Raw genomic sequence first — 27,040 nt, forward strand, 5'->3', positions numbered from 1 at the left:
GCTGAAGGTATGTTCCTTTCACGTTTCTGGTACTATATGATCCGCTGAAGGTATGTACCGGTCACGTTTCTGGTACTTCATGATCCGCTGAAGGTATGTACCTGTCACTTTTCTGGAACTACATGATCTGCTGAAGGCATGTACTTGTCACGTTTCTGGTACTACATGATCCGCTGAAGGCATGTACCGGTCACGTTTCTGGTACTCCATGATCTGCTGAAGATATGTAACTTTCACTTTTCTGGTACTACATGATCTGCTGAAGGCATGTACCTGTCACGTTTCTGGTACTTCATCATCCGCTGAAGGCATGTACCGGTCACGTTTCTGGTACTACATTTTCCGCTGAAGGCATGTACTAGTCTCGTTTCCGGTACTACATGATCTGCTGAAGGCATGTACCGGTCACGTTTCTGGTACTACATGATCCGCTGAAGGCATACACCGGTCACGTTTCTGGTACTACATGATCTGCTGAAGGTATGTACTTGTCACGTTTCTGGTACTACATGCTCCGCTGAAGGTATGTACCAGTCACGTTTCTGGTACTACATGATCTGCTGAAGGGATGTACCAGTCACGTTTCTGGTACTCTATGATCCGCTGAAGGCATGTACCGGTCACGTTTCTGGTACTACTTGAACTGCTGAAGGCATGTACCTGTCAGGTCTCTGGTACTATATGATCTGCTAAAGGCATGTACCTGTCACGTTTCTGGTACTACATGATCTGCTGAAGGCATGTACCGGTCACGTTTCTGGTACTACATCATCTGCTGAAGGTATGTACCGGTCACGTTTCTGGTACTACATGATCTGCTGAAGGCATGTACCGGTCACGTTTCTGGTACTACATGATCTGCTGAGGGTATGTACCGGTCACTTTTCTGGTACTAGATGATCTGCTGAAGGCATGTACCGGTCACGTTTCTGGTACTACATGATCCGCTGAAGGCATGTACCTGTCACGTTTCTGGTACTACATGATCCGCTGAAGGCATGTACTGGTCACGTTTCTGGTACTTCATGATCCGCTGAAGGCATGTACCGGTCATGTTTCTGGTACTACATTTTCCGCTGAAGGCATGTACTAGTCTCGTTTCTGGTACTACATGATCTGCTGAAGGCATGTACCGGTCACGTTTCTGGTACTACATGATCCGCTGAAGGCATATACCGGTCACGTTTCTGGTACTACATGATCTGCTGAAGGTATGTACTGGTCACGTTTCTGGTACTACATGCTCCGCTGAAGGTATGTACCATTCACGTTTCTGGTACTGCATGATCTGCTGAAGGGATGTACCAGTCACGTTTCTGGTACTCTATGATCCGCTGAAGGCATGTACCCGTCACGTTTCCGGTACTACTTGAACTGCTGAAGGCATGCACCTGTCACATTTGTGGTACTTCATGATCCGCTGAAGGCATGAACCGGTCAGGTCTCTGGTACTATATGATCTGCTAAAGGCATGTACCTGTCACGTTTCTGGCACTATATGATCTGCTGAAGGCATGTACCGGTCACGTTTCTGGTAATTCATGATCCGCAGAAGGCATGTACAGGTCACGTTTCCGGTACTACATGATCCGCTGAAGGCATGTACTGGTCACGTTTATGGCACTACATGATCCGCTGAAGGTATGTACCTGTCAGGTTTCTGGTACTACATGATCTGCTGAAGGCATGTACCGGTGACGTTTCTGGTACTACATCATCTGCTGAAGGTATGTACCAGTCACGTTTCTGCTACAAGATGATCTGCTGAAGGCATGTACGTGTCACGTTTCTGGTACTATATGATCCGCTGAAGGTATGTACCGGTCACGTTTCTGGTACTCCATGATCTGCTGAAGGTATATAACAGTCACGTTTCTGGTACTACATGATCCGCTGAAGGCATGTACCGGTCACTTTTCTGGTACTACATGATCTGCTGAAGGTATGTACCGGTCACGTTTCTGGTACTACATGATCCGCTGAAGGTATGTACCTTTCACGTTTCTGGTACTACATGATATGCTCAAGGCAAGTACCGGTCACGTTTCTGGTAATAAATGATCTGTTGAAGGCATGTACCGGTCTCGTTTCTGGTACTACATGATCCGCTGAAGGCATGTACCTGTCACGTTTCTGGTACTACATGATATGCTCAAGGCAAGTACCGGTCACGTTTCTGGTAATAAATGATCTGTTTAAGGCATGTACCGGTCTCGTTTCTGGTACTACATGATCTGCTGAAGGCATGTACCGGTCACGTTTCTGGTACTACATGATCCGCTGAAGGAATGTACCGGTCACGTTTCTGGTACTACTTGAACTGCTGAAGGCATGTACCTGTCACGTTTGTGGTACTTTATGATCCGCTGAAGGCATGTACCGGTCACGTCTCTGGTACTATGTGATCTACTGAAGGCATGTACCGGTCACGTTTCTGGTAATTCATGATCCGCTGAAGGCATGTACCTGTCATGTTTCTGGTACTACATGATCCGCTGAAGGCATGTACTGGTCACGTTTATGGCACTACATGATCCGCTGAAAGTATGTACCTGTCACGTTTCTGGTACTGTATGATCTGCTGAAGGTATGTTCCTTTCACGTTTTTGGTACTATATGATCCGCTGAAGGTATGTACTGGTCACGTTTCTGGTACTACATGATCCGCTGAAGGTATGTACCAGTCACGTTTCTGGTACTGCATGATCTGCTGAAGGCATGTACCAGTCACGTTTCTGGTACTTTATGGTCCGCTGAAGGCATGTACCGGTCACGTTTCTGGTACTACTTGAAGTGCTGAAGACATGTACCTGTCACGTTTGTGGTACTTCATGATCCGCTGAAGGCATGTACCGGTCACGTCTCTGGTACTATATGATCTGCTGAAGGCATGTACCGGTCACGTTTCTGGTACTATATGATCCGCTGAAGGCATGTACGTGTCACGTTTCTGGTACTATATGATCTGCTGAAGGCATGTACCGGTCACGTTTCTGGTACTACATGATCCGCAGAAGGCATGTACCAGTCACGTTTCTGGTACTACATGATCTGCTGAAGGCATGTACCTGTCACGTTTGTGGTACTACATGATCCGCTGAAGGTATGTACCTGTCACGTTTCTGGTATTACATGATCTGCTGAAGGCATGTACCAGTCTCGTTTCTGGTACTTTATGATCCGCTGAAGGCATGTACCAGTCACGTTTCTGGTACTATATGATCCGCTGAAGACATGTACGTGTCACGTTTCTGGTACTACTTGATCTGCTGAAGGCATGTACTGGTCACGTTTATGGCACTACATGATCCGCTGAAGGTATGTACCTGTCACGTTTCTGGTACTGTATGATCTGCTGAAGGTATGTTCCTTTCACGTTTCTGGTACTATATGATCCGCTGAAGGTATGTACCGGTCACGTTTCTGGTACTCCATGATCTGCTGAAGGTATATAACAGTCACTTTTCTGGTACTACATGATCTGCTGAAGGCATGTACCGGTCACGTTTCTGGTACTACATGATCCGCTGAAGGCATGTACGGGTCACGTTTCTGGTACTACATGATCTGCTGAAGGCAAGTACCGGTCACGTTTCTGGTACTACATGATCTGCTGAAGGTATGTACCGGTCTCGTTTCTGGTACTACATGATCCGCTGAAGGCATGTACCGGTCACGTTTCTGGTACTACATGATCCGCTGAAGGAATGTACCGGTCACGTTTATGGTACTACATGATCCGCTGAAGGTACGTACCGGTCACGTTTCTGGTACTACATGATCCGCTGAAGGCATGTACCGCTCACGTTTCTGCTACTACATGATCTGCTGAAGGCAAGTACCGCTCACGTTTCTGGTACTACATGATCTGCTGATGGCATGTACCGGTCTCGTTTCTGGTACTACATGATCTGCTGAAGGCATGTACCGGTCACGTTTCTGGTACTATATGATCGGCTGAAGGCATGTACCTGTCACGTTTCTGGTACTTCATGATCCGCTGAAGGCATGTACCGGTCACGTTTCTGGTACTACATGATCCGCTTAAGTCATGTACAGGTGACGTCTCTGGTACTATATGATCTGTTGAAGGCATGTACCTGTCACGTTTCTGGTACTTCATGATCCGCTGAAGGCATGTACCTGTCACGTTTCTGGTACTACATGATCCGCTGAAGGTATGTACCGGTCACGTTTCTGGTACTCCATGATCTGCTGAAGGTATGTTCCTTTCACGTTTCTGGTACTATATGATCTGCTGAAGGTATGTACCTGTCACCTTTCTGGTACTTCATGATCTGCTGAAGGTATGTTCCTTTCACGTTTCTGGTACTACATAATCCGCTGAAGGCATGTACCGGTCACGTTTCTGGTACTACATGATCTGCTTAAGGTATGTACCTGTCACGTTTCTGGTACTACATGATCTGCTGAAGGTATGTTCCTTTCACGTTTCTGGTATTACATGATCTGCTGAAGGTATGTACCGGTCACGTTTCTGGTACCATATGATCTGCTGAAGGTATGTACCGTTCACGTTTCTGGTACTACATGATCTGTTGAAGGTATGTACCGTTCACGTTTCTGGTACTACATGATCTGCTGAAGGCATGTACCTATTACGTTTCTTGTACTACATGATCCGCTGAAGGTATGTGCCTGTCATGTTTAAGGTACTACATGATCTGCTGAAGGTATGTGCCTATTACATTTAAGGTTCTACATGATCCGCTGAAGGCATGTACCTGTCATGTTTAAGGTACTACATGATCCGGTGAAGATATGTACCGGTCACGTTTCTGGTACTACATGATCTGCTGAAGGTATGTACCGGTCACGTTTAAGGTACTACATGATCCGGTGAAGATATGTACCGGTCACGTTTCTGGTACTGTATAATCTGCTGAAGGTATGTACCGGTCACGTTTCTGGTACTACATGATCTGCTGAAGGTATGTACCTGTCACGTTTCTGGTACTGTATGATCTGCTGAAGGTATGTACCTATTACGTTTCTTGTACTACATGATCTGCTGAAGGTATGTACCGGTCACGTTTAAGGTACTACATGATCCGGTGAAGATATGTACCTGTCACGTTTCTGGTACTGTATGATCTGCTGAAGGTATGTACCGGTCACGTTTCTGGTACTACATGATCCGCTGAAGATATGTACCTGTCACGTTTCTGGTACTGTATGATCTGCTGAAGGTATGTACCTATTACGTTTCTTGTACTACATGATCTGCTGAAGGTATGTACCGGTCACGTTTCTGGTACTACATGATCCGCTGAAGGTATGTACCTGTCACGTTTCTGGTACTGTATGATCTGCTGAAGGTATGTACCGGTCATGTTTAAGGTACTACATGATCTGCTGAAGGTATGTACCGGTCACGTTTAAGGTACTACATGATCCGCTGAAGGTATGTTCCTTTCACGTTTCTGGTACTACATGATCTGCTGAAGGTATGTACCTGTCACGTTTCTGGTACCATATGATCTGCTGAAGGTATGTTCCTTTCACGTTTCTGTTACTAGATGATCCGCTGAAGGTATGTACCGGTCATGTTTAAGGTACTACATGACCCGCTGAAGTTATGTTCCTTTCACGTTTCTGGTACTACATGATCTGCTGAAGGTATGTACCTATCACGTTTCTGTTACTACATGATCTGCTGAAGGTATGTACCGGTCACGTTTCTGGTACTACATGATCCGCTGAAGGTATGTACCGGTCACGTTTCTGGTACTACATGATCCGCTGAAGGTATGTACCGGTCACGTTTCTGGTACTACATGATCTGCTGAAGGTATGTACCTGTCAAGTTTCTGGCACTCCATGATCTGCTGAAGGTATGTGCCTATTACGTTTAAGGAACTACATGATCTGCTGAAGGTATGTACCGTTCACGTTTCTGGTACTACATGATCCGCTGAAGGTATGTACCGGTCACGTTTCTGGTACTACATGATCTGCTGAAGGTATGTACCTGTCAAGTTTCTGGTACTACATGATCTGCTGAAGGTATGTGCCTATTACGTTTAAGGTACTATATGATCTGCTGAAGGCATGTACCTGTCATGTTTAAGGTACTACATGATCCGGTGAAGATATGTACCGGTCACGTTTCTGGTACTACATGATCTGCTGAAGGTATGTACCGGTCACGTTTAAGGTACTACATGATCCGGTGAAGATATGTACCAGTCACGTTTCTAGTACTGTATGATCTGCTGAAGGTATGTACCGGTCACGTTTAAGGTACTACATGATCTGCTGAAGGTATGTACCGGTCACGTTTAAGGTACTACATGATCGGCTGAAGATATGTACCTGTCACGTTTCTGGTACTGTATGATCTGCTGAAGGTATGTACCTAATACGTTTCTTGTACTACATGATCTGCTGAAGGTATGTACCGGTCACGTTTAAGGTACTACATGATCTGCTGAAGGTATGTACCGGTCATGTTTAAGGTACTAAATGATCTGCTGAAGGCATGTACCGGTCATGTTTAAGGTACTACATGATCTGCTGAAGGCATGTTCCTATCACGTTTAAGGAATCTGCTTGAGGGAACCAATCCAACTGGAAATTCGAACTTGGATATTAAATCAACGTCCCACAATTCTTTTTGTTTCTATTTCAAATGCAATGCATATATCTTGAGGAACACAAGACCATTAACAACTTAAATCTACTCTACTCTTATCTTATCGTCCTTATTCGAATGGCTGACCTATGCGACTGGAATATATATAGTAGAGATCTTACCAGTGAGGCAGCCTGTCGGTTTTGCATGTAACGGCAGTTACTCTGTGCCACAAGCCCAGTACAGCCACTTGTAGAGAAATCAGCGATCAGTCTGCATTGAATGGACGAGTCTGGTTCTGCGCATGCGTTGAACGAATAGCAGCCGGAAGTTCGTGAGCATGTTGCTGCGCAGTCCAAAACGGACAAGGTGGTTACGACAAGGAATGGACGTTTTGGTAGGATCCATCCCCGCTTGCAGTCAGTGAAGCCTTTGTAACTGTCCGACAACTCAATCTGGCCGGATACAGTGGTAGATACAGTAACGGTGCCCAGCAAGAAAACCAGAAGGACCATCATCTGAAACATTGTTTCAAGGTATATAATGAGTGGGTCTAGTTTTATGCCGCTTGTAGCAATACTCCAGCAATCTCACAGCGGGGGTCACCAGAAATGGGCTTCACACAATGTACCCATGTGGGAATCGAATCTGGGTCTTCGGCGTGACGAGCGAACGCTTTAACCACCAGGCTACCCCACCGCCCCCCAAGGTACATAACAATGAAAAATGAAGAACTTAATTAGTCGAACTTTCTTTGGGGTAGGTATGCAGCATTTCAGAGTCATTAAAACCATGCTCTTCTCTGTTTAGGCCAGTGGAAAGCGAAGTTGATTTATGTTTAAGTTGGATTTCAATATTCACAAATCTCCTACCATATCCCCAAGTATTTATTCCAAATAAACATGGGAAAAGATTGCCTACGTTTTACCCCCAAATTGAAATTGCTTGCAGCATATGTATTATGTCCTAAAAAACGTATGAAGAACACATTTTCAGCTCCCTCTTTCAAAGATTCAGATTCGTATTTTGAGGCAGTGACCGAAATAATCCATCAAAAATCACCTAGCCCAAGCTCAGAATATGGAAGGTTAATACCTTATATGAAAGATAGAACTAACATTGTTGCCAGTAAGTGACAAATATCTCAAGAAATTCTGGATTCTAATTTCCTTTTTAATTCAACAATTGAGACTGTTTTGATACAAATTATGTGCATATGTGACCAGAATAGGTTGTTTCATCGGTGTCGGCCCGGGAAAGCGAAAACCAAAGTTGTGCTAGAAGTGCCGCGAAAGCGGATTGCTATGAAAACATCGGTTTACCGTACTTCATATTAGTGCGCGACCCCAATACTCGATCTGTGAGCCTCTTAACTGAGATGAAGTTTCAGTTGTTTCAAGTTTCACCACTTGATCTATGACAAGTTACAGTGGCACCATACCCACCAACCAGTGCAATACGAGGGGGAAGTGGAGGCCTTTAAGTCCACGCTAATCCACCGTGCAAAGACGGCGGCCACGCCGATTCCAGCCATCTACGGTGATGAGGTATCCCGTCTGCGACGCCACCACAACGTTGTTCCAGATGACCTGCTAAAGGAAATACCTTCCTTCGCATCACTCAAGACCATTCTCTACAGACAGCGGCACAAGACCATTCCTAGACTCCCTGCCACCCGACGTGAGATTCAGCTTGAGGGACAGTGGACCTTGACCGAAGCAGGTGAACCCTTCCTCCATCGCATCCAACATGATCATCTTCACGACAAACAAGAACATTGAGCGCCTGTGTGCAACAAATACGGTGTTTGGCGACGGCACCTTCTCCTCAGCTGCCAGGTTGTTCGAGCAGATCTACACACTGCATGCTGAGTATCAAGGCCACATGTTCCAGTTCGTCTACTGTTTGCTGTCCTGGACTACACTGATCACGTCGCTGACCTGATCCACTTTCAGTGATCCACCTCCACGTGATGCATCAATGTGAAACTCTTTCACTCACTCACTCCATTAATGTGACTTATCGGTGAACAGTCTGTGGCTCAAACATTTATTGTTATTCATTTATTAAATTTCTACCGTGTATACGGTATCAGACGACGACTCACATTTCTTTGTTTTTCTTGTGTATTGAGAGTCTCGGGAACGCTAAATTCAGTGTTCACTGTAGCTTGACCGTTCCCGCGAAAGCGACACCTAAATTGAGGAGGTTTAGTCCAGATTTCGCTTTCCCGTTTCATCATAGGTTTGTTATTGTACCCGTGAAGACCCGGGTTAGAATTGGTCTTCAGCAACCCATGCTTGTCGTAAGAGGGGACTGACGGGATCGGGTGGTCGGGCCCGCTGAATTTGTTTGACACATGTCATCATATTCCAGTTGCGTAGATCGATGCTCATCCTGTGGATCCCTTAAATGATAGATGGACCCCTGGTCCAGACTTGATTATTTACAGACCGCCGCCATAATATCATTGAGGTATGAGTGAGTGAGTGAGTTAAGATTTTAAGTCACATCGGCAATATTTCAGCCATATCGTGACTACGTTGAGGTATGAATCGACAATCCGATATACATGTACAAACGTGTGTATGCGTACGGTTTTTCGATTCACTCCTCATTGTACACCTCCTCATTGTACACCTCCTCATTGTACACCTCCTCATTGTACACGTACTCCTCATTGTACACCTCAACAATACCTTCACTCAAATCATCAGTTCTCTAATTATATTTATCATCCAAAACTGTGTTCCACAGGAGATATCGCTTGTGTAAGATCATATGATATCTCCTAGGAGATATCGTTTTGACAGTAGATTTTGTACAATGCCCTGACAATGCTATGACGTCATCAACTTGATGACGTCACAATGCTATGACATCGCTTCACTGCAAGTCTAATGGCAGTACAGTGTTGAGAGATGTACATTTTTCATTGAAAACTAATAAAGAATGAATTTTGATGATAAATAGAATCTCACCCTCGTGTCTACTGATATCAATTACATCAACACTCGTTGATAAAGGTGAAAATATCCTCGGCAAGCCTCGGATATTTGTAACTTTATCAACTCGTGTTGATATAATTGATATCAGTAGACACTTGGGTGAGATTCTCTATATATATGTAATGAGTAACTGTTTCAACAGAATTCAATAAGTTAATTAGTAGGGTTTCAAACATAATGGAAGGATTCCTTGTGTTGTAAAATCCATTTATAATTTAAAGGAATAACATTTGCATAGATATACTGACTGACTGACTGAGTATGGTTTTACGTCGCTTTTAACAATCTTCCAGCAATATCACGGCGGGGGACACCAGAAATGGGCTTCACACATTGTACCCACGTGGGGATTCGAACCCGGGTGTTCGGCGTCACGAGCGAACGCTTTAACCACTCAGTCAGTCAGTCAGTCAGTTTATTTGTGTAACGCCGCACTCCGTAATATACGGCAATGGTGGTCTGCAAATAATCGAGTCTGGACCAGACAATCCAGTGATCGACAACATGAGCATCGATCTACGTAATTTGGGCTTTGGTGTTCGGGTTGAGAATGTTTGTTTGGTGTCCGGATTGAGAATGTTGCGACATGTCTAACTACCGCCCAGTGAGGTGGGGTCTTGATTCTTTCATGAAACATTTACATGCCTGAAAACCCGTAAAGATCCGGGTTAGAATTAGTCTTCAGCAACCCATGCTTGTCGTAAGAGGCGACTGACGGGATCAGGTGGTCAGGCTCGCTGACTTGGTTGACACATGTCATCGTTTCCCAATTGCGTAGATCGATGCTCATGATGTTGATCACTGGATTGTCTGGTCCAGACTCGATTATTTACAGACCGCCGCCACATAGCTGGAATATTGCCAATTCTGGTATCCCCCGCCATGATATTGCTGTAATAATGCGTAAAACCATACTACTAACTCAGTACCATTCATATCTTTTTCAGAGGTATTTTTCTGCTTACATCTAATGAAATTTGTTTCTGGGGATTTCACTATGATATATATTCTGGGCATTACATATATAAACAGAAACGGACATGGTTTCAAAAAACTTGCGGTCAACGACGTACATGGAGTGCCACCATTCAAGACTTGCATTGAAAATATAAATGATATTAAATCAATCTTCATGGACTACATGGATGATAAACTGACCCTTAAGGTTTTCTTTCCCAAGAAATATCTGAGTGGACATTTATAAGAGTGAAGACTGAAGAGAAGAAGTACAGTGTAATAGCGATATTACCTGTGCGCAGTGTATGAAAGTGAATGATTTGTACTCATTACAGGAGTCAATAAGTTAGGATTTCTAGGCACTTCGGCAGTATTTCAACCATATCGAGACTTAAACAAGTTATACATTTATGATACATAAACTCGAATATAAAAACCTGTGGACGAAAGACAGTAAAAACAACAAGAACACTACAATGAGTGAGTGAGTTTAGTTTTACGCCGCTTTTAGCAATATTCCAGCAATATAACGGCAGGGGACACCAGAAACGGGAGAACACTACAGATGTAGATGTCAAACCAGCATGTAAATCCAAACTATAGACAATACAATATACAACCGGTTATAGATCACCGAAATCTTAAGGGAGATCACTACACTAAAGGACCATTGGGACTTACGGTACGTTTGCTTCCTGCATTGGTCCTAGCTGGATTTACTTCATCACTTGGGTCATTGGCGATCTTGCTATTGCTGTATTTACAAAACATATTCACTAAAATATTTCAAACAATTCTGGTTCTATTAAAAAATCAATAACTCAATGAAAACTGGCCTTATTTTCCTTACTGTTTTCACGCACCAGTCTAAAATTGTCCATATTTTCATCAAGATGAATTTCAGCATGACAATGATCAATGAATATAACTAACATGAAGCCGAAGGGCATGTCCAGTTGAAAAAATGCTTTAGAAACAAATTCCTGTCCACAGTATGACTCTTAATTCCAAAATGCATCAACATGCAGCCACGCCATTAAGAAAGCGCGAATTTCATTCTGAAATCATACTGACTGTGACATTAAAAGCAGGTGTATGAGATCCGATTCTCATTGCTTCACTAACGATTGTGAAACGAGGACAGAAATGCCGAGGTTAACACCTCACGAAAGAGAACGTGGACTAGGCATGATTCAGGTTGGCACCAGCAGCAGGTATATTGCTCGACAACTTGAACTTGGCCACTCCACCATCGTTAGGCTTCATAGATGACATCAGTAGACAGGCAGCACCCGTGACCTTCAATGACCTTGGCAACAACGTGTTACGACGCTCCATCAGGATCGCCATATTGACCTTGTCCATATCAGTGATTGAACACTGCCGACTGCCAGGTCTGCTGTACTAGTTCAAGGTTGACGTGGGGGGTCATCAGCGCTGACTCCACGCGACGCCGTCTACATGCTACAGGGCTCCATGCTCGACGTCCTTACGTTGGACTAATTCTGACTGACAGACACCGTAATGAGCGTATACAATGGGCTAGAAGGCATTTTCAGTAAAGGTTACAACAATGGCATGGTGTGGTAGTCAATGACGAGTCACGTCTTCATCTACGTAATGCTGACGGCCGATTATGTGTTTTGCGTAGACGTGGTGAACGTTATGCTGATCAGTGTGTGGTTCAGACAGACCTTTGGGTGGTGGGAGTGTCATGATCTGGGGTGGAATAAATTACAATCACAGGACTGCCTTCATGTCTGTCAAGGGAGAGTTAATGCCCTTTATTACCGTGAGCAGATTCTTCAGAATCACATCGTATCTGTCTTCAATCACCACCAATATGTCCATACTATTCAACAGGACAACGCACTGTTATTATCCACTCAAAAAATATCAATTCCTTATACGTGCTTTTAATAATCTGAAATTTTATAAGTGGTGCGTTTCCCTTGAAAAATCAAACAGTTAAACAAAACGGATCGTTAGTTGTCAGTTATTCATGCTTTCGTTTTTATACCTTTTACGTTTCGATCAAGTACACTGAACCGGTTGAACTAGTTACGACTCTGGAGAGACGGTAGTACCACGCATAGCCAAGCTGAATCGGGAGTGTGTTAGCTAGTGCTGTAACGGTGCATCGAACTATCGATGGATTGCAATTGTTGCAATTCGATAGCAATTAATCGATGGGAGAAACGAAAAAATGATCGCTAGTATGTGTGACTGTCGATAGTTTAGTTATTGACTTCAGTTGATAAATACGCAGCGCAAAATACAGGAAGGACCAGATTCGTTCACTTTGATTGAGAGTTATCCGCCACTGTTGCCTATTAAAAAAAAAAACATGGCGACAGACACGACATGGAACTCGGAGTTTGAAATGTACTTGATCAGGGATTTAAAGTTTCTTGTCAGTCATTAAAAGAAACTGAAACTACTCCAACTTGTTTATACATATGAACTATGCATTCACTTTGGAAATGACTTCAAATGAGACAATTCAAGGAGAAAAAACTAAGTATTGTAATAGTTGGTCGCAATAGACCATCGCTAATGCAATAGTATGTTGCAATAGACTCCCCCCCTCCTCACACACACAAACACACACACACACACAAATAGCCACTTCGGGCACAGTACGTATTCCGCGGGAGTGTCATAAGTTAATTTAAAGTCGGGTGCCGATAATTTGTTCATATTTTCAAAGAAATATTGTCTAGAACTAAGTAGAACTTAAGTTTCAGAAAAAAAGGACGTTCTTTAAGCTGGAGACAATACAACAGTTTCTATTTCGCGAACCAATACTTCTTTGATCATATATAATTATAATCGTGCGTAGATGTTAGTAGCATGTACTTAGATGTAAGTATTATCTGCGTAGATGTTAAAAATATTATAGACTGTGGAACCAATAGGGATTCGACCACGAAGGCCAGTTGTCGCCCCTATATTGAGAGATTTCCATCGGCGCAATCGCTTTCGGTGGTGTCGTAGAGTCCGGAACTGGAACCTGGAGGCGAGTCTGGTTCAGTGATCAATCATGATTTCTAAAAATTGGAAGACAGCGTGTTTACCGTCGGAGAAATGAACGTTTTGCCCCTGATTGCATTCGACAGGTCGGCAGATTCGGTGGAGCCAGTGTTGTGGTGTGGGTTGCAATATCCAGCAAACAATGATCTGATTTAGTGGGAATTTGACAGCAAATCGGTACGTCAACGAAGTCCTTGCACGTCACATGCTTCCGATAATGGACCGACAGAGGGAGTCGTTCCAGCATGACAACGCTACTTCACATACAGCACGCATCACGGTCCGCTACCTTGCCAGTTCTAACGTCAGTGTCTTGCCATGGCCTTCCCGATCCTCAGATCTAAACATGATAGAACACCTATGGAATGAACTCGAGCGACGTGTACGTCAACGGCAAAACACGCCCAAGTCACCTCCTGGCCGTCGCATTGCAGGAAGAGTCTGAAGAATTCCGCAAGAGGGACTTGGTCGACTTATCCAGTCTGTGCCGGGACGGTGCCGAGCAGTGGTGGTGGCCACAGAAAGTACTGACTTTGACGCCATTTTGTGGACACAAGCAAACAGAAACACAACAAGTGTTTGCCACTGACATGGCAATGTTCCCCGCCGCTAAATAAGAATGAAATATGACATATTTACTAGTTTGTATCTGTTGGTTACATAGAAGATTGCCTTTTGTGTGATGTTGAAGTCATGGTCACTTCTCAGAATCTTCTCCTAACTCTGAAGATATTTCAGGAATATTATAGATTTGAAGGCATAGATGCAGATCCACTGTCAGTATCAGCTTGTAGTAGTTCAATTCAGAATGACATGAAGGCTTCACACTTCCCAAAGCAACATTGATGCCAAGCATCAAAGAACATGCTTGACATCGGGTGTAACGGTTCATGGGATTATCGCGTTAACAAGACTTTGAAAAGTGTCATGTGACCTTGAAAATAAGGTCAAGGCCACCCTGAAATGACTGGTGTCTGCGTAATCACCCAACGTAGCCTGTCGACATAATTGAAGACATTGGGTGCAACGTTTTATGAGTTATCGCGTTTACATAAGTTTCAAAAGTGGTCAAAGTGCCATGGTGACCTTGAAGATAAGGTCAAGGTCGCCCAAAACGACTGGTGTCTGCGTAATCCCCCAATGTAGACTCAAGGTCGCCCAAAACCAAGTTTGAAGACATTGGGTACAACAGTGCATGAGATATCGCGTTAACAAGATCGGGACGTACGTAGGGACGCTGCTGAATACATAGTCGACCCTTCTGAGTTGCGGCGGGGGACAACAATGAAGGCTACTGTTGTGTTGGCGAATTCTTTGTCTATAGAGGTGTGAATTTTTACCTTTGACTATTGAAATTACATAATTGCTCTAAACTAACGCAATAAATTCTTCTAAAACCGGCCTAAGCGTCTCTTTTTTTTTTCGGGGGCCGAAGGAGTGTATATCTAAGGTTACATTTTGAATTAAAGGAGGATCCGGTTTTGCCCCTGTTGCTTAAAACTGGTCGGTCACTGTTACTGCTGTTCGACATGTCACGGCGGTTGTGTTTATGTTTTGCAGAGACGGCTTGCCACCGTTATGTAAAGTGCTGCCGTTTGCTGTGCAGAACCACAGAACCCAACAATCTTTGGTTCGAATCCAAGATTGCCCCCAAGCCAATAGTCCTTACTCATCCAACCGCAAGGTATTATCAATTCAAAATTCATCAGATCACATGTAATTCATAGTTTTCAAAATGCAAGATGAAACAAAAGCTCTTACCTGTCAATAACATGCATACGTGTCTTCTCAATCACTTCTTCCTCAGCCAAACAAACATCTGCAAGTGGATCGGTTCCAGCCAGTGAATTGGTCTCTGTGAGTTGCCAACAGATATAAGCTCAACGATTATTTCCATGAAGCGTTACTGTTGTTTTTGCCTTTAAGTAAATGAAGTGTATCGCAGCCAATGTAATCAGCCAACGTGTTTTACATTCAAGGTTATACGTATTCCGTTAAATATCTGCAGGTGATGGGAAACCATGTTATAATGCTGACGGAATAATTGACGTTTAAAATATAAATGAGAAGTGTTGACAACCATTAACTGTTTGAAAACATTTGACATAAGGACGTTCTGTTTGGGTGAATACAGATCAGAATCAATTCTTCAAGCAGAAAACCAGGGGTGGGGTAGGGGCTGGTATGGTAGGGGTGGTGTGGGAAGGGGTGTTGGGGTAGGGTGTCTCGGGGTAGGGGCTTGTAGGTAGGGGTGGTGGGGGGAAGGGGTGGTGGGTTAGGGGCTGGTGGGGTAGGGCTGGTGGGGTAGGGGCTGGTGGGGTAGGGGTGGTGGGGAGGGGGTGGCTGGGCATGGGGTGGTGGGGCAGGGCCTGGTGGGGCAGAGGCTGGTGGGCAGGGGTGGTGGGGTAGGGGTGGTGGGCAGGCTGGCAGGGTAGGGGCTGGTGGGGCAGGGCTTGGTGCAGGGCAGGGGTGGTGGGGGGGAGTGCAGGGGGTAGGGGGCAGGGAAGGGGTGGTGGGGTAGGGGCTGGTGGGGCAGGGTTTGGTAGGGCAGGGGTGGTGGGGTAGGGCGGTGTTGGGGCAGGGCTGGTAGGGCAGGGGCTGGTGGGGTTTGGTGGGTGGGGGCAGGGTGGTGGGGTAGGGTGGTAGGGTAGGGGGTGGTGGTGATTGGAGTGAGGGGATACTATGGTAACAATGCTTGTACCTGATGACGAAAGTGATACTACACTTTTAGTCAATCATGATAATTATCCTTTTCTCGTTCACTGTTGACGTGACATAAAGTTGTTTAGCTTTAGTGGCGAATCCACCTGCAGCAGGTGTTGTAGCTTTGTTTCACTGTACACCTGGAAGGTGGTAATGAGCATCATAGGTCCCGGACACGAATAAAACAACTGGACCTTGTATCAAACCTTGGACCCGGTGGTATCAACCTTGGACCTGGTTGTATCAAACTTTGGACCATGTTGTATCAAACCTTGGACCCGGTAGCACCAAACCTTGGACCCGGTAGTATCAGCCTTGGACCTGGTTGTATCAAACTTTGGCCCCCGTTGTATCAAACCTTGGACCCGGTAGCACCAAACCTTGGACCCGGTAGTATCAACCTTGGACCTGGTTGTATCAAACTTTGGACCCAGTTGTATCAAACCTTGGACCCGGTAGCACCAAACCTTGGACCCGGTAGTATCAACCTTGGACCTGGTTGTATCAAACTTTGGACCCAGTTGTATCAAACCTTGGACCCGGGTGTTTATAACATTGGACCCGGTAGCATCAAACCTTGGACCTGGTTGTATCAGACCTTGGACTCAGTTGTATCAAACCTTGGACCCGGTTGTTTCAAACCTACTGAAGCTAGTTGCTACTGTTTTGTTGTTGGTGGTGGGTTTTTGGGTTGTTTTTTTCTCATTTTAAACAGGGTCTAACATGATTACATATTAGATAATAACACGTCTTAAGCGGACATTGGATAGTAAATATATTATGAAACAAGGGCCAATAGTTAACGATGGTAAACTAGTAGAACTGAAAATATCTGAACATTTTGTAAGGGCATCGTATTTGTAGAGCAGATTGATCGTGTCATTGGTTCCCAATCAGGTGGATCGATGTTCACGCTAATCGTTGGATTGTCTAGCAGAGAATCGATTATCTGCTGACTGACGACACATAACTGGAGTATAGCGAATCCGGTTTTAAGTAACAAACTTCCTATAGTGTTATTCTTCCTCCCTAAAAGTTCGAACAGTTACACTTCTACCTCCAGACTGACGGCTTTGAGTGTCATGAGCGTCGCCTGGACGTTCGCCTGGACGACCGTAGAGCCTAACACGGCCACCAGATATTTGCTTGCTGTTTGACGCTGCAATATTCCAGCTATATGGCGGCGGTCTGTAAATAATCAAGTCTAGACCAGACAATTCAGTGATAAACATCATCATCATCGATCTACGTAATTGGGATACGATGACATATGTGAACCATTTCAGCGAGCCTGGCCACCTGATCTCATTAGTCGCCTCTTTCTACAAGCATGGGTGCTGAAGACCATTTCTAACCGGATCTTCACGGGTAACGGCCATCAGAGCTATCCAGTTGACACTTGCACAAATTTGTGAATAGTGTACCATGTAAAACCTCCCATGCTGGGTCTCAAACCAGGATTTGTCCGAGCTGTTAGTATGGTTGTCTTCTTGACGATCGGCCCATGGCATGTTATGAGAGTTGGCTTGCTGTAGATAAAGATAGTATGTTGTTGGGATGATGATTAAAATGCTTGGCCAATTCCTCTTGCACAATTCCTGTTTGCTGTAGACCCACGGCGCATAGACGTTAATTTCCAGCCGTGGCATATCGTCAGTGCCGGGGCATTTACTGTCAAGCAAAAACGTTTTTCATGAGTACATTACAGATAAAGATCAATCATGTGCTGTTCACAATAAACAGAAAACACGTGTGTTGATACCATGTTCCAAGCACACATATAAACGTCCAAACACCTAACTGTTCGCCATGCTAAATGTTTAGATGTCTTCGTGAAATGAGTTTTGTGTGTTCGTTTTTCGTTTCGTTTTGCTTGGGTTTGGGAAAGATATCCTTAAACTTGGCATTTTAATCTTCTCAACTTTTATCAAAATCAGTAGGAGCGCTATCGTGTGGCTGGTCTGTCTATTCAAGACTGGATTGGATGGCAGAGTGAGTGAGTGAGTATGGTTTTACGCCTTTTAGCAATATTCCAGCAATATCGCGGCGGGGGACATCAGAAATGAGCTCCACACATTGTACACATGTGGGAAATCACACCCGGGTCTTCGGCGTGACGAGCGAACGCTTTAACCACTGTGCTACCCCACAGCCCCTGGATGGCAGAAGTATTGGCAGCAGTTCTTTGTGCAGATCGTGTGACGGGTGAGTGGAGCAGGTTACAGATAGAGATGTCTCTTTTCCAGAACACCTGAAGTCATCAGTCTTATTCGGTGATCTGTTCCAACACGTCAAGATATTGGAACATGTCGATGGAACCAAATTTGGTGATTTTAGTATCCCGACGGGAGCAATACATAACAGGCACATTGATAAAACATGATGTACTCAGAAACTTCAACCTCCTGTGTAACAAATGAGAGTGCACATGTGATCATGCTTCAACTGTCCCATTGTGTATCTGACCTGAACAACCTCGGACAAAACAGTAGCTGGGTCGGTTAATGTCTGCAGAGGGATCGGGTATTGAGCCTTTCCATGATCCGCATGGTAAGGTGGGATTACAGTGTTTCTCCCGTGGCCTGAGGCACCACACTACCATGATACCTCTGTGGATGATACAGTGAGTGTGTGAGTTAATGAGTACTGGAATGATGTGTGAGTGGGTTGGTGGGTGAGTTAGTGAGTGCTAGTGTCTTGTGTGAGTGGGTTGGGGAGTGAGTGCTAGTGTGATGTGTGACTGAGTTGGGGAGTGAGTGCTAGTGAGTGAAAGTGTGATGTGTGAGTGGGTTGGGGAGTGAGTGCTAGTGTGATGTGTGACAGGGTTGGGGAGTGAGTGCTAGTGTGATGTGTGAGTGGGTTGGGGAGTGAGTGCTAGTGTGGTGTGTGACAGGGTTGGGGAGTGAGTGCTAGTGTGATGTGTGATTTACTGTAAGTGTGATGTGTGAGTGGGTTGGGGCGTGAGTGCTAGTGTGATGTGTGAGTGGGTTGGGGAGTGAGTGCTAGTGTGATGTGTGAGTGGGTTGGGGAGTGAGTGCTAGTGTGATGTGTGAGTGGGTTGGGGAGTGAGTGCTAGTGTGATGTGTGAGTGGGTTGGGGAGTGAGTGCTAGTGTGATGTGTGACAGGGTTGGGGAGTGAGTGCTAGTGTGATGTGTGAATGGGTTGGGGAGTGAGTGCTAGTGTGATGTGTGAGTGGGTTGGAGAGTGAGTGCTAGTGTGATGTGTGAGTGGGTTGGGAGTGAGTGCTAGTGTGATGTGTGAGTTAGTGTAAATGTGATGTGTGAGTGTGTCGGGTTGGAGAGTGAGTGCTAGTGTGATGTGTGATTGGGTTGGGGAGTGAGTGCTAGTGTGATGTGTGAGTGGGTTGGGGAGTGAGTGCTAGTCTGATGCGTGAGTGGGTTGGGGAGTGAGTGCTAGTGTGATGTGTGAGTTCCTGTAAGTGTGATGTGTGAGTGGGTTGGGGAGTGAGTGCTAGTCTGATGCGTGAGTGGGTTGGGGAGTGAGTGCTAGTGTGATGTGTGAGTGGGTTGGGGAGTGAGTGCTAGTGTGATGTGTGAGTTAGTGTAAATGTGATGTGTGAGCATTTTAGCGGGTGAGTTTGTGAGTGCTAGTGTGATGCACGTGTTGGTGCGTTCTACGACTAAACCCTGGCAATAATAAACATACCTTCAAGGATGTGGTCTTCGGGGGATAGACGCCAACTCCGTTTGAGGTTACAGCCACTAACAACCATAGTTATTTACTCATTCTACCAAATTTATATTTAACTTTACATTAATTACAACACATCAACGTTTAACAGTTAAATCAATTTCTTTTAAAACACCAAGAATTATACGAGAACTTACCATATAAAGATCCTTTTTAAAGATGAGACTGTGAAAAAGTTATCCCTTGTAATGGTGAGGTGAAATGGTGAGTGAGTGAGTTTAGTTTTTGGCCGCTCTCAGCCATATTCCAGCTATATGGCGGCGGTGAGGTGAAATGGGGTTTTAACGTTGCGCTCAAGATGCGTGTGTATGTGTCGCTGCTTGTACTAGCCCAGACTGAAGCTGGCTTTATAGTGCTAGCTGACAGTTAAGCATGAATATCCCACTCAGACACATTATACTTACTCCGAGTCGACCAGTCCTTATTGTACCCATTAATGTCGAGCGCCAGGCAGGGACCAACAAGTGCCATATTTTAACATTTTTTGGGTATGACGGGGCCGGGGATCGGACCCGCGACCTTCCGCTCTCCTGGCGGACGCTCTAACCCTTGTAATGGAAAAAACCCCAATAAAGTTAAACAAGACAGTCTTCACCTTGATTCTGTCCTCACTTGGATCCTCACCTTTCTGTAAATATCCGTGTGTATATCTGCATTATCTGTGTATATTTGACAAGAACCTTCAACTGCAGGCAAATTGATATACCGCTACCAGCAAACAGGCGGAACCCAAGACCGTCCAAGATCGGAAAGACGACACCAGCCGAAGACCGCTGCATCCGGCAGATGAACCGTCCTTCGACGACTTGGTATGTCTGGTGAACGAGCCTACCGCCCCCTCAATGGAATGACCTTGCGCTGTCTACACCGTCAACGCAGACTGCAGTGGGCACGACCTGTATGTCGATGGCAGCGACGTGAGAGCGTGCTCTTTACAGAGGAAAGTCGGTTCTGAAACGATGGCAGAATTCGAGTTTTTCGAAGCAGAAGAGCGACTGACGCCATTAAACATCACTGGGATCATCTTGGTCGTCAGCTGAGACAGCGTGTACCACCTCCAGCGAACCGACAGGAACTTGAACAGACTCCCTTGGACTTATGGAACAGGATTTCTGCTGACGTCATGAGACTAATGTTGGCATGTATGGATTACCAGGGTGTTCATACTCGCTATTGATGACGTGTTCCCTGATTCCTGCCTCATTATGTGACTCTTTATACACTATTTGAATGACCTCTGATCGTGTAATTTGTAATTTTGATCCCTTGAGTTTTTCTTAATGAATTGCGACAATTGCAAGATCAGCATTACAAATATTTGGGAAATGATTTCTGTTTGTAAAACAGTTATTATAATCTCATATACTTCTTTGTTTCTATATTTTGGTCAAGTGAAGTCGGCGATAACTTTCTTTTGCCCGGTAGTTTGTACCTCGGGTAGTAAAGATTATATTTCTACGTGTTTGGGGAACATACACTACAGTGGACATACAACAGAAACAACCAAACAAAACCAATCCTCATGTGGAATCTCTTCTACATTCTCTTCTTTCTAGAGTTCAAGTTCCAGGTGTTCACAAACTGGTGAACGGTGGCACTCGTCATGGCATGTATGGATGTCCAGGGTGAGCAGACTCACTATTGATGACGTAGCCCCTGACTCCTAAATTTTCAACTGTAGGAAATATTTTCCCGTTTTCTCCCTACGCTCTCGTGTCTGTTTGGATTCTTATGCTCAAATGTGAGGTTTTGCAGAATACCTACGTATTGTTTGATAAACTATGTGATTGAGCTGATCTGATATTAACTTGATTGGATCTTCAATATCATTAAAGATGTTCACGAGTTAATTTGGCAGGACGTAGTATTTCATACAAGTGACCTTTTCAAAAATCCATCCAGATTAAGATGAATCTGCAGTTGTTATTTTAATTTTTTTAAGAATTGTGGAGAAGTAATCGTTGACAGGTCATCTTAGGCCGACCATTCAAACTTGTTTTATCATTTTGCATCTGTAAGACACAGGTCAAGAACTGAGTATGTACCAGCTGCAGATGTAGAAATGTGTTTGGATCATCATAATGTATATTTTGTTTGTTGTTTAACGCTGCACTCAGCGATATTCCAGCTATATGATCACGGCCTGTAAATAATCCATAGTCCAGACCAGAAAATCCAGTGATTGACATCATGAGCATCGATCTACGTAATTGGGATACGAAGAAATGTGTCAACCAAGTCAGCAAGCCTGACCACCCAATCCCGTTTAGTCGCCTCTTACGACAAGCATTATACATGTATATACACATATTATTGACAATAAATAATTATCTAAACACCTTCCCTTTATCGTTTGTGTTCACACTTTCCCCAAGAGGAGTTGGTCCATTGAGATCAACCATGATGATGTAGGGCTTCTGGAACTGATCATATATATCTTCCCAATCAGATAGTCGAAGATCAGAAGGAGGAGGAATATGTAAGAAGTACAGCGTAAAAAAGATGTGCAAGCTTAGACAAAATACAAAGATTTGTAGATAGTGCGATAGGGCTATGTAAGATTCCCTCCCGATTCAAGTCAAGATAGGAGAGCCTCCTGCTGCCGAACATGAGTCAATTCCAGGAATCAACATTTGAAGAAATATACAGATGTACAAAAGAAAGTACACATCTGGTGTTTTGAGACAATTAAAAAACGTAAATATTTTGCTAGCAATGTTCTAATTTGGTATGATATCTATGGTGTTATTGCAACACGTACACAATGTTTGTGAAATGAGAGTCACAATCAAAACACTTTTCTAAATATTACGCTGTTTTTAGGAAAACATTTTACCAAAGCATCAGGTGAGTACTTTCTTTTGTACGTCAGTATATTTCCCGTTGAGAGATCTGAAGCCGCTATACTTCTCTTATGAAACAGATAGTTGCAGTGACAGGGTAACACTAAATTATTCAGCATCCCTGCTCCCCTCCCGCCACCGGGAGTCAGCAAGGACAGTGTTATAGGGCACCGGATTTCTTTGACGCTAATACCAGGTCTACAGGGATGTTATGCTCCATCAAATAGCTACAGTTAACTACCACACTGAGTATGAGACTGGTTCCTTTAAACATCAGTGGTCTTACTATTGATGTCAGAGTAATAGAGATTTGCTTTCTGACAAAGAAATCGAAAAGGTCATGAAACGTTTATGTGTTAGCATTGTCGCATGAAAAAGAACTCCTACAGCAACGATTTCTAACCTAGCACACCTCATCAACTATTTATTGTTTCCCTTGAAACTCAAATAAACAAAACAAAGCACACACCTGGTGTTTTCGGATTATGTCTTGAATATGTATCTTGATTGGGACATTCTTTTGAACGTCAGTTTAGGTAAAGGTTCTTCATGCCGCTTTCAGTAATATTTGATGTTATACCCGTAAGTGAGCGAGTGAGATCAGATTTACGCCGTTTTTATAAATATTCCAGCAATATCACGGCGGGGGAGACCAGAAATGTGATTCACACATCGTATCCTTGTGGAATTGAGATAATATTATTTGGGACCGTTCATAATTTATGGCTAGGGGGTGGTGGTGGTGATTGTTATGAAGAAGCATGTACAATGTGAATGACCCCCCACCCCAAAAATAAAATAAATGTATGTACAAAATAAGTGACCCCAGCTTGCATGTCATGTACAAAATCAATTACCCCCCCCTTCCATAATTTCTAAGCTTAATTTTAAACATAATTCTATGTAAATAATTGCTGAACACCCCATCCCCCAATACGCGTGTACAAAATAGCTTAACCCCCAGCTCCAGAACAAACTGGGTGACCCCCCTTAAAATCGTCATTAATCAGAACAAAATATAAAGATGTATTATGATAGCAGAAAGAAATTTCGAAATGTTTGTAGAGCGTGTTGTTGAGGAGATAAGATCAGATGTTTTAGAAAAGGTTTGTAAAATGTTTTGGCGTAAATTTAAATCTTTGTTATGTGTGAGAGAAAATGATTCACCCATTACAGTTGATAGTTGGTATGAATATTTTAAAACTTTGTTGAATCCAGTAAATGTAAGCCATGTTTGATGATATTGTTATCCCCCCTCAACGCGTTTTACGGGGGGGGGGGATTAAAATGCACTCCGTCCGTCCGTCCGTCCGTGCGTCCGTGCACATTTGTCTTTTCCGGAGCAGAACTTTTATACCGTTCAGTATTTCTTCACCAAACTTGGCACATAGATAGGTCTGGTAGTGTACTGGTGCCTTTTGGTACTTTTGGATTTCTGATTATTATATTTTTGGCGTTTCCATGGTAACAAGTTTGACTTTGACTGAAATTGGGGTTGGTGCTCTTTTTCGGAACAACCGCCTCCGTGGTGTAGTGGTTAGAGCGTCCGACCGGAGAGCGGAAGGTCGCGGGTTCGATCCCCGACCGCGTCATACCAAAAGACGTTAAAATATGGTACTTGTTGGTCCCTGCCTGGCGCTCGGCATTAATGGGTACAACAAGGACTGGTCGGCTCGGAGTCAGTATACTGTGTCTGAGTGGGGTATTCATGCTTCACTGCGGCATGGTGAGTGAGTGAGTTAAAATTTAACGTCACATCGGCAATATTTCAGCCATATCGTGACGAGAACAGTTAATTTTATACATAGTAAGTAATGGTAAACTGTAAAAACCTGTCAACGAAGGACAGTAAAATAACTAGATTATCACAGATTCGAATTTAAAACTAGTAATTAAATCTAAAAAAATAGGGGACACTATAGGGGACAACAAAACATAAAAATAGGCTACAGATCGCCAACAACTGAAGGTAGAGCACCATACTAGGGACCATGGGGACTTACAGTACCTTTGCTACCTGCATGGACCCTAGTTGGATTTACACCCTCCCTTCAGCCATTGGTGATGGAAGAGAAATCTAGCAATAATTAAAAGCACACATATTCTACGATTAAAAAGGTGGCAAGTTTAAATGTACTTTAAATGTGTTTGGACTTACGTACCCTCTCAGGAGGACAATAATTTTACAATACTTCAACCCCCTTTGAGGGTACAGCCACTAACAATCTCAGTTACTAATATATACTACCAACAATAAAATATTTAGCTATTTACAGATCAGTCAACAAATCTGATTCTTTTAAAAATTCAACTATTAAATGATAATTAACATTATAAAAAAGATCCTTCAATGTTTTGACATTAAAATACTTATCCCTTGTGATGGAATATTCAACACAGTCAAGCAGGACATGCTTGACTGTGATTCTTTCATCACAAGGGATGCAAAACGGAGGATCTTCGCCTTTAAGCAAATATTCATGGGTATACCTTGTATGGCCAATGCGACATCGCTGCATAATGACCTCTTCAAATCTTGACTGACAACCCAAGTAGGTGTAACCAATGTAGGGTTTTATTGCATGTAATTTATTAATACCTACTTTGGTGTCCCACTTCTTCTGCATCAGATCACGGATGTAAGTTCTAATGCTAGCTTTTTAATCAGAGTATGGAATAAGAAGTGGTGTCACAGATTTGTTGAGTGCTGCCTTAGCAGCAAGATTGGCCATTGTATTCCCAGAAATGCCAACGTGGCTGGGTAACCAACAAAAGACGATGTCGCATTGGCCAGTAGCAAGCTGATTATACAATTCAATAATGTCTAATAAAAGTGGATGTTTACAAGAAATATTTTTAATAGCCTGAAGAAACGAAAGAGAATCAGAAAAGATGATGTATTGTTTATATTTACGGTGTGTATTTATATATTTAAGAGCTGTTAATATGGCGTTAGCTTCTGCTGTGAAAATAGAGCTGTTATTTGGTAGTCGAGAAGATATTGTTTTGGACCCAATGACAGTGGCACAAGCCACCGCGCCACCATCCTTGGATCCATCTGTAAATAAGGATTTATATGTATTATATTTATTTCTTAATTGACTAAATTCTTGTTTATACTGTAAATCATTAGTTTCGGATTTTTTAAATGTGGTTAATGTTAAGTCAACGTCTGGCGTCACCAATTGCCATGGAGGAGAAGAAAGAAGACGAGAAGGAGATATATTCTCCAGCTCAATTCCGGCAGCAGAAAGGAATGGTTTAATTCTGTGCCCAAGAGGCGGAGCAAGAGAAGGCTTTTTGTTATACAAATCCTCATAAAGAGGATTGAAGACACAGTTAAATGCAGGGTTAGACTCGTTAGAATATAGTTTGGTAATATATTGTAAAGATAATTTAATACGGCGTAGGGAAAGAGAAGGTTCATCTGCCTCGACGTAAAGACTGTCAACAGGAGAAGTTCTGAAGTACCCAAGACAAAGTCTCAGACCTTGATGGTGGACTGAATCTAAGAGTTTTAAGTTGCTTTTACAGGCTCCACCATATACGATGGAGCCATAATCAAGCTTCGAGCGGACAAGTGATCTGTAAAGGTGTAGGAGCGTAGCTTGATCCCCTCCCCACCTTGAATTAGACACGACTTTCAATAAATCGAGTGCCTTCAGGCATTTAGTTTTTAGAGATTTGATATGTGGAAGAAAAGTTAAATGGGAGTCGAAAATGAGACCTAAGAACTTGGCCTCTTTTACAACCTTGATGGGAGTGCCATTTAAAAACAGTTCTGGGTCTTTATGTGGTTTATATTTGCGGCAGAAATGTATGCAATTAGTTTTTGATTTATAAATTTTAAGGCCGTTTTCAAGAGACCATTTATTTATTTTGTTTAAACACAACTGTAGTTGCCGTTCAATAGTATGCATATTCTTACCGCGACAAGAAATGTTAAAATCATCCACAAAAAGTGATCCATCAATTGAATCATTTAAAACCTTGGATAAACTGTTGATCTTAATACTAACCAATGTTACAGACAAAATACTGCCTTGTGGGACACCCTGATCCTGATTATAATGGTCAGACAGGGTTGAACCCACTCGGACTTGAAATTGCCTGTCTTTTAAAAACTGTGATATAAAAAGAGGTAAACGACCCCTCAAACCAAAATCATGTAAATCCTTTAAAATGCCAT

At 43.5% G+C, this 27,040-nt stretch overlaps 2 protein-coding genes across 2 annotated transcripts in view; both read right to left on the reverse strand.

Moving 5' to 3' along the window:
• Nucleotides 1–15,447, reverse strand: part of LOC124277228 (fibrinogen alpha chain-like) — a 37,471-nt gene extending 22,024 nt beyond the window's left edge. Inside the window, exons 1-2 of the mRNA XM_046712880.1 lie at nt 15,355–15,447; nt 6,778–7,113 (exon numbers count right to left, since the gene is read on the reverse strand). Coding sequence (XP_046568836.1) covers nt 6,778–7,113 — 336 coding nt within the window. The 5' untranslated portion in view covers nt 15,355–15,447. The remainder of the gene's footprint in view (nt 1–6,777; nt 7,114–15,354) is intronic.
• Nucleotides 15,448–15,734: 287 nt separating this feature from the next.
• On the reverse strand, nt 15,735–20,030 carry LOC124277260 (vegetative cell wall protein gp1-like). The gene is made up of 2 exons (XM_046712910.1): nt 19,964–20,030; nt 15,735–16,294 (listed from the first exon to the last, which is right to left on the reverse strand). The coding sequence occupies exons 1-2, from the start codon at nt 20,028–20,030 to the stop codon at nt 15,735–15,737; spliced, it is 627 nt and encodes a 208-aa protein (XP_046568866.1).
• Nucleotides 20,031–27,040: the final 7,010 nt, after the last annotated feature.

Source organism: Haliotis rubra, unplaced genomic scaffold (genome assembly GCF_003918875.1).
Source record: "Haliotis rubra isolate DU_JTF1 unplaced genomic scaffold, ASM391887v1 Scf22, whole genome shotgun sequence".
NCBI lineage: Eukaryota > Metazoa > Mollusca > Gastropoda > Lepetellida > Haliotidae > Haliotis > Haliotis rubra.

Bases quoted from the DNA above. Each gene is read 5' to 3' on its own strand.
- LOC124277260 (XM_046712910.1), bottom strand. From the start codon at position 20,030: ATGGTTGTTAGTGGCTGTAACCTCAAACGGAGTTGGCGTCTATCCCCC. The intron at 16,295-19,963 runs GTATGTTTATTA...TTTCGTCATCAG, and splicing joins CGAAGACCACATCCTTGAAG to GTACAAGCATTGTTACCATA.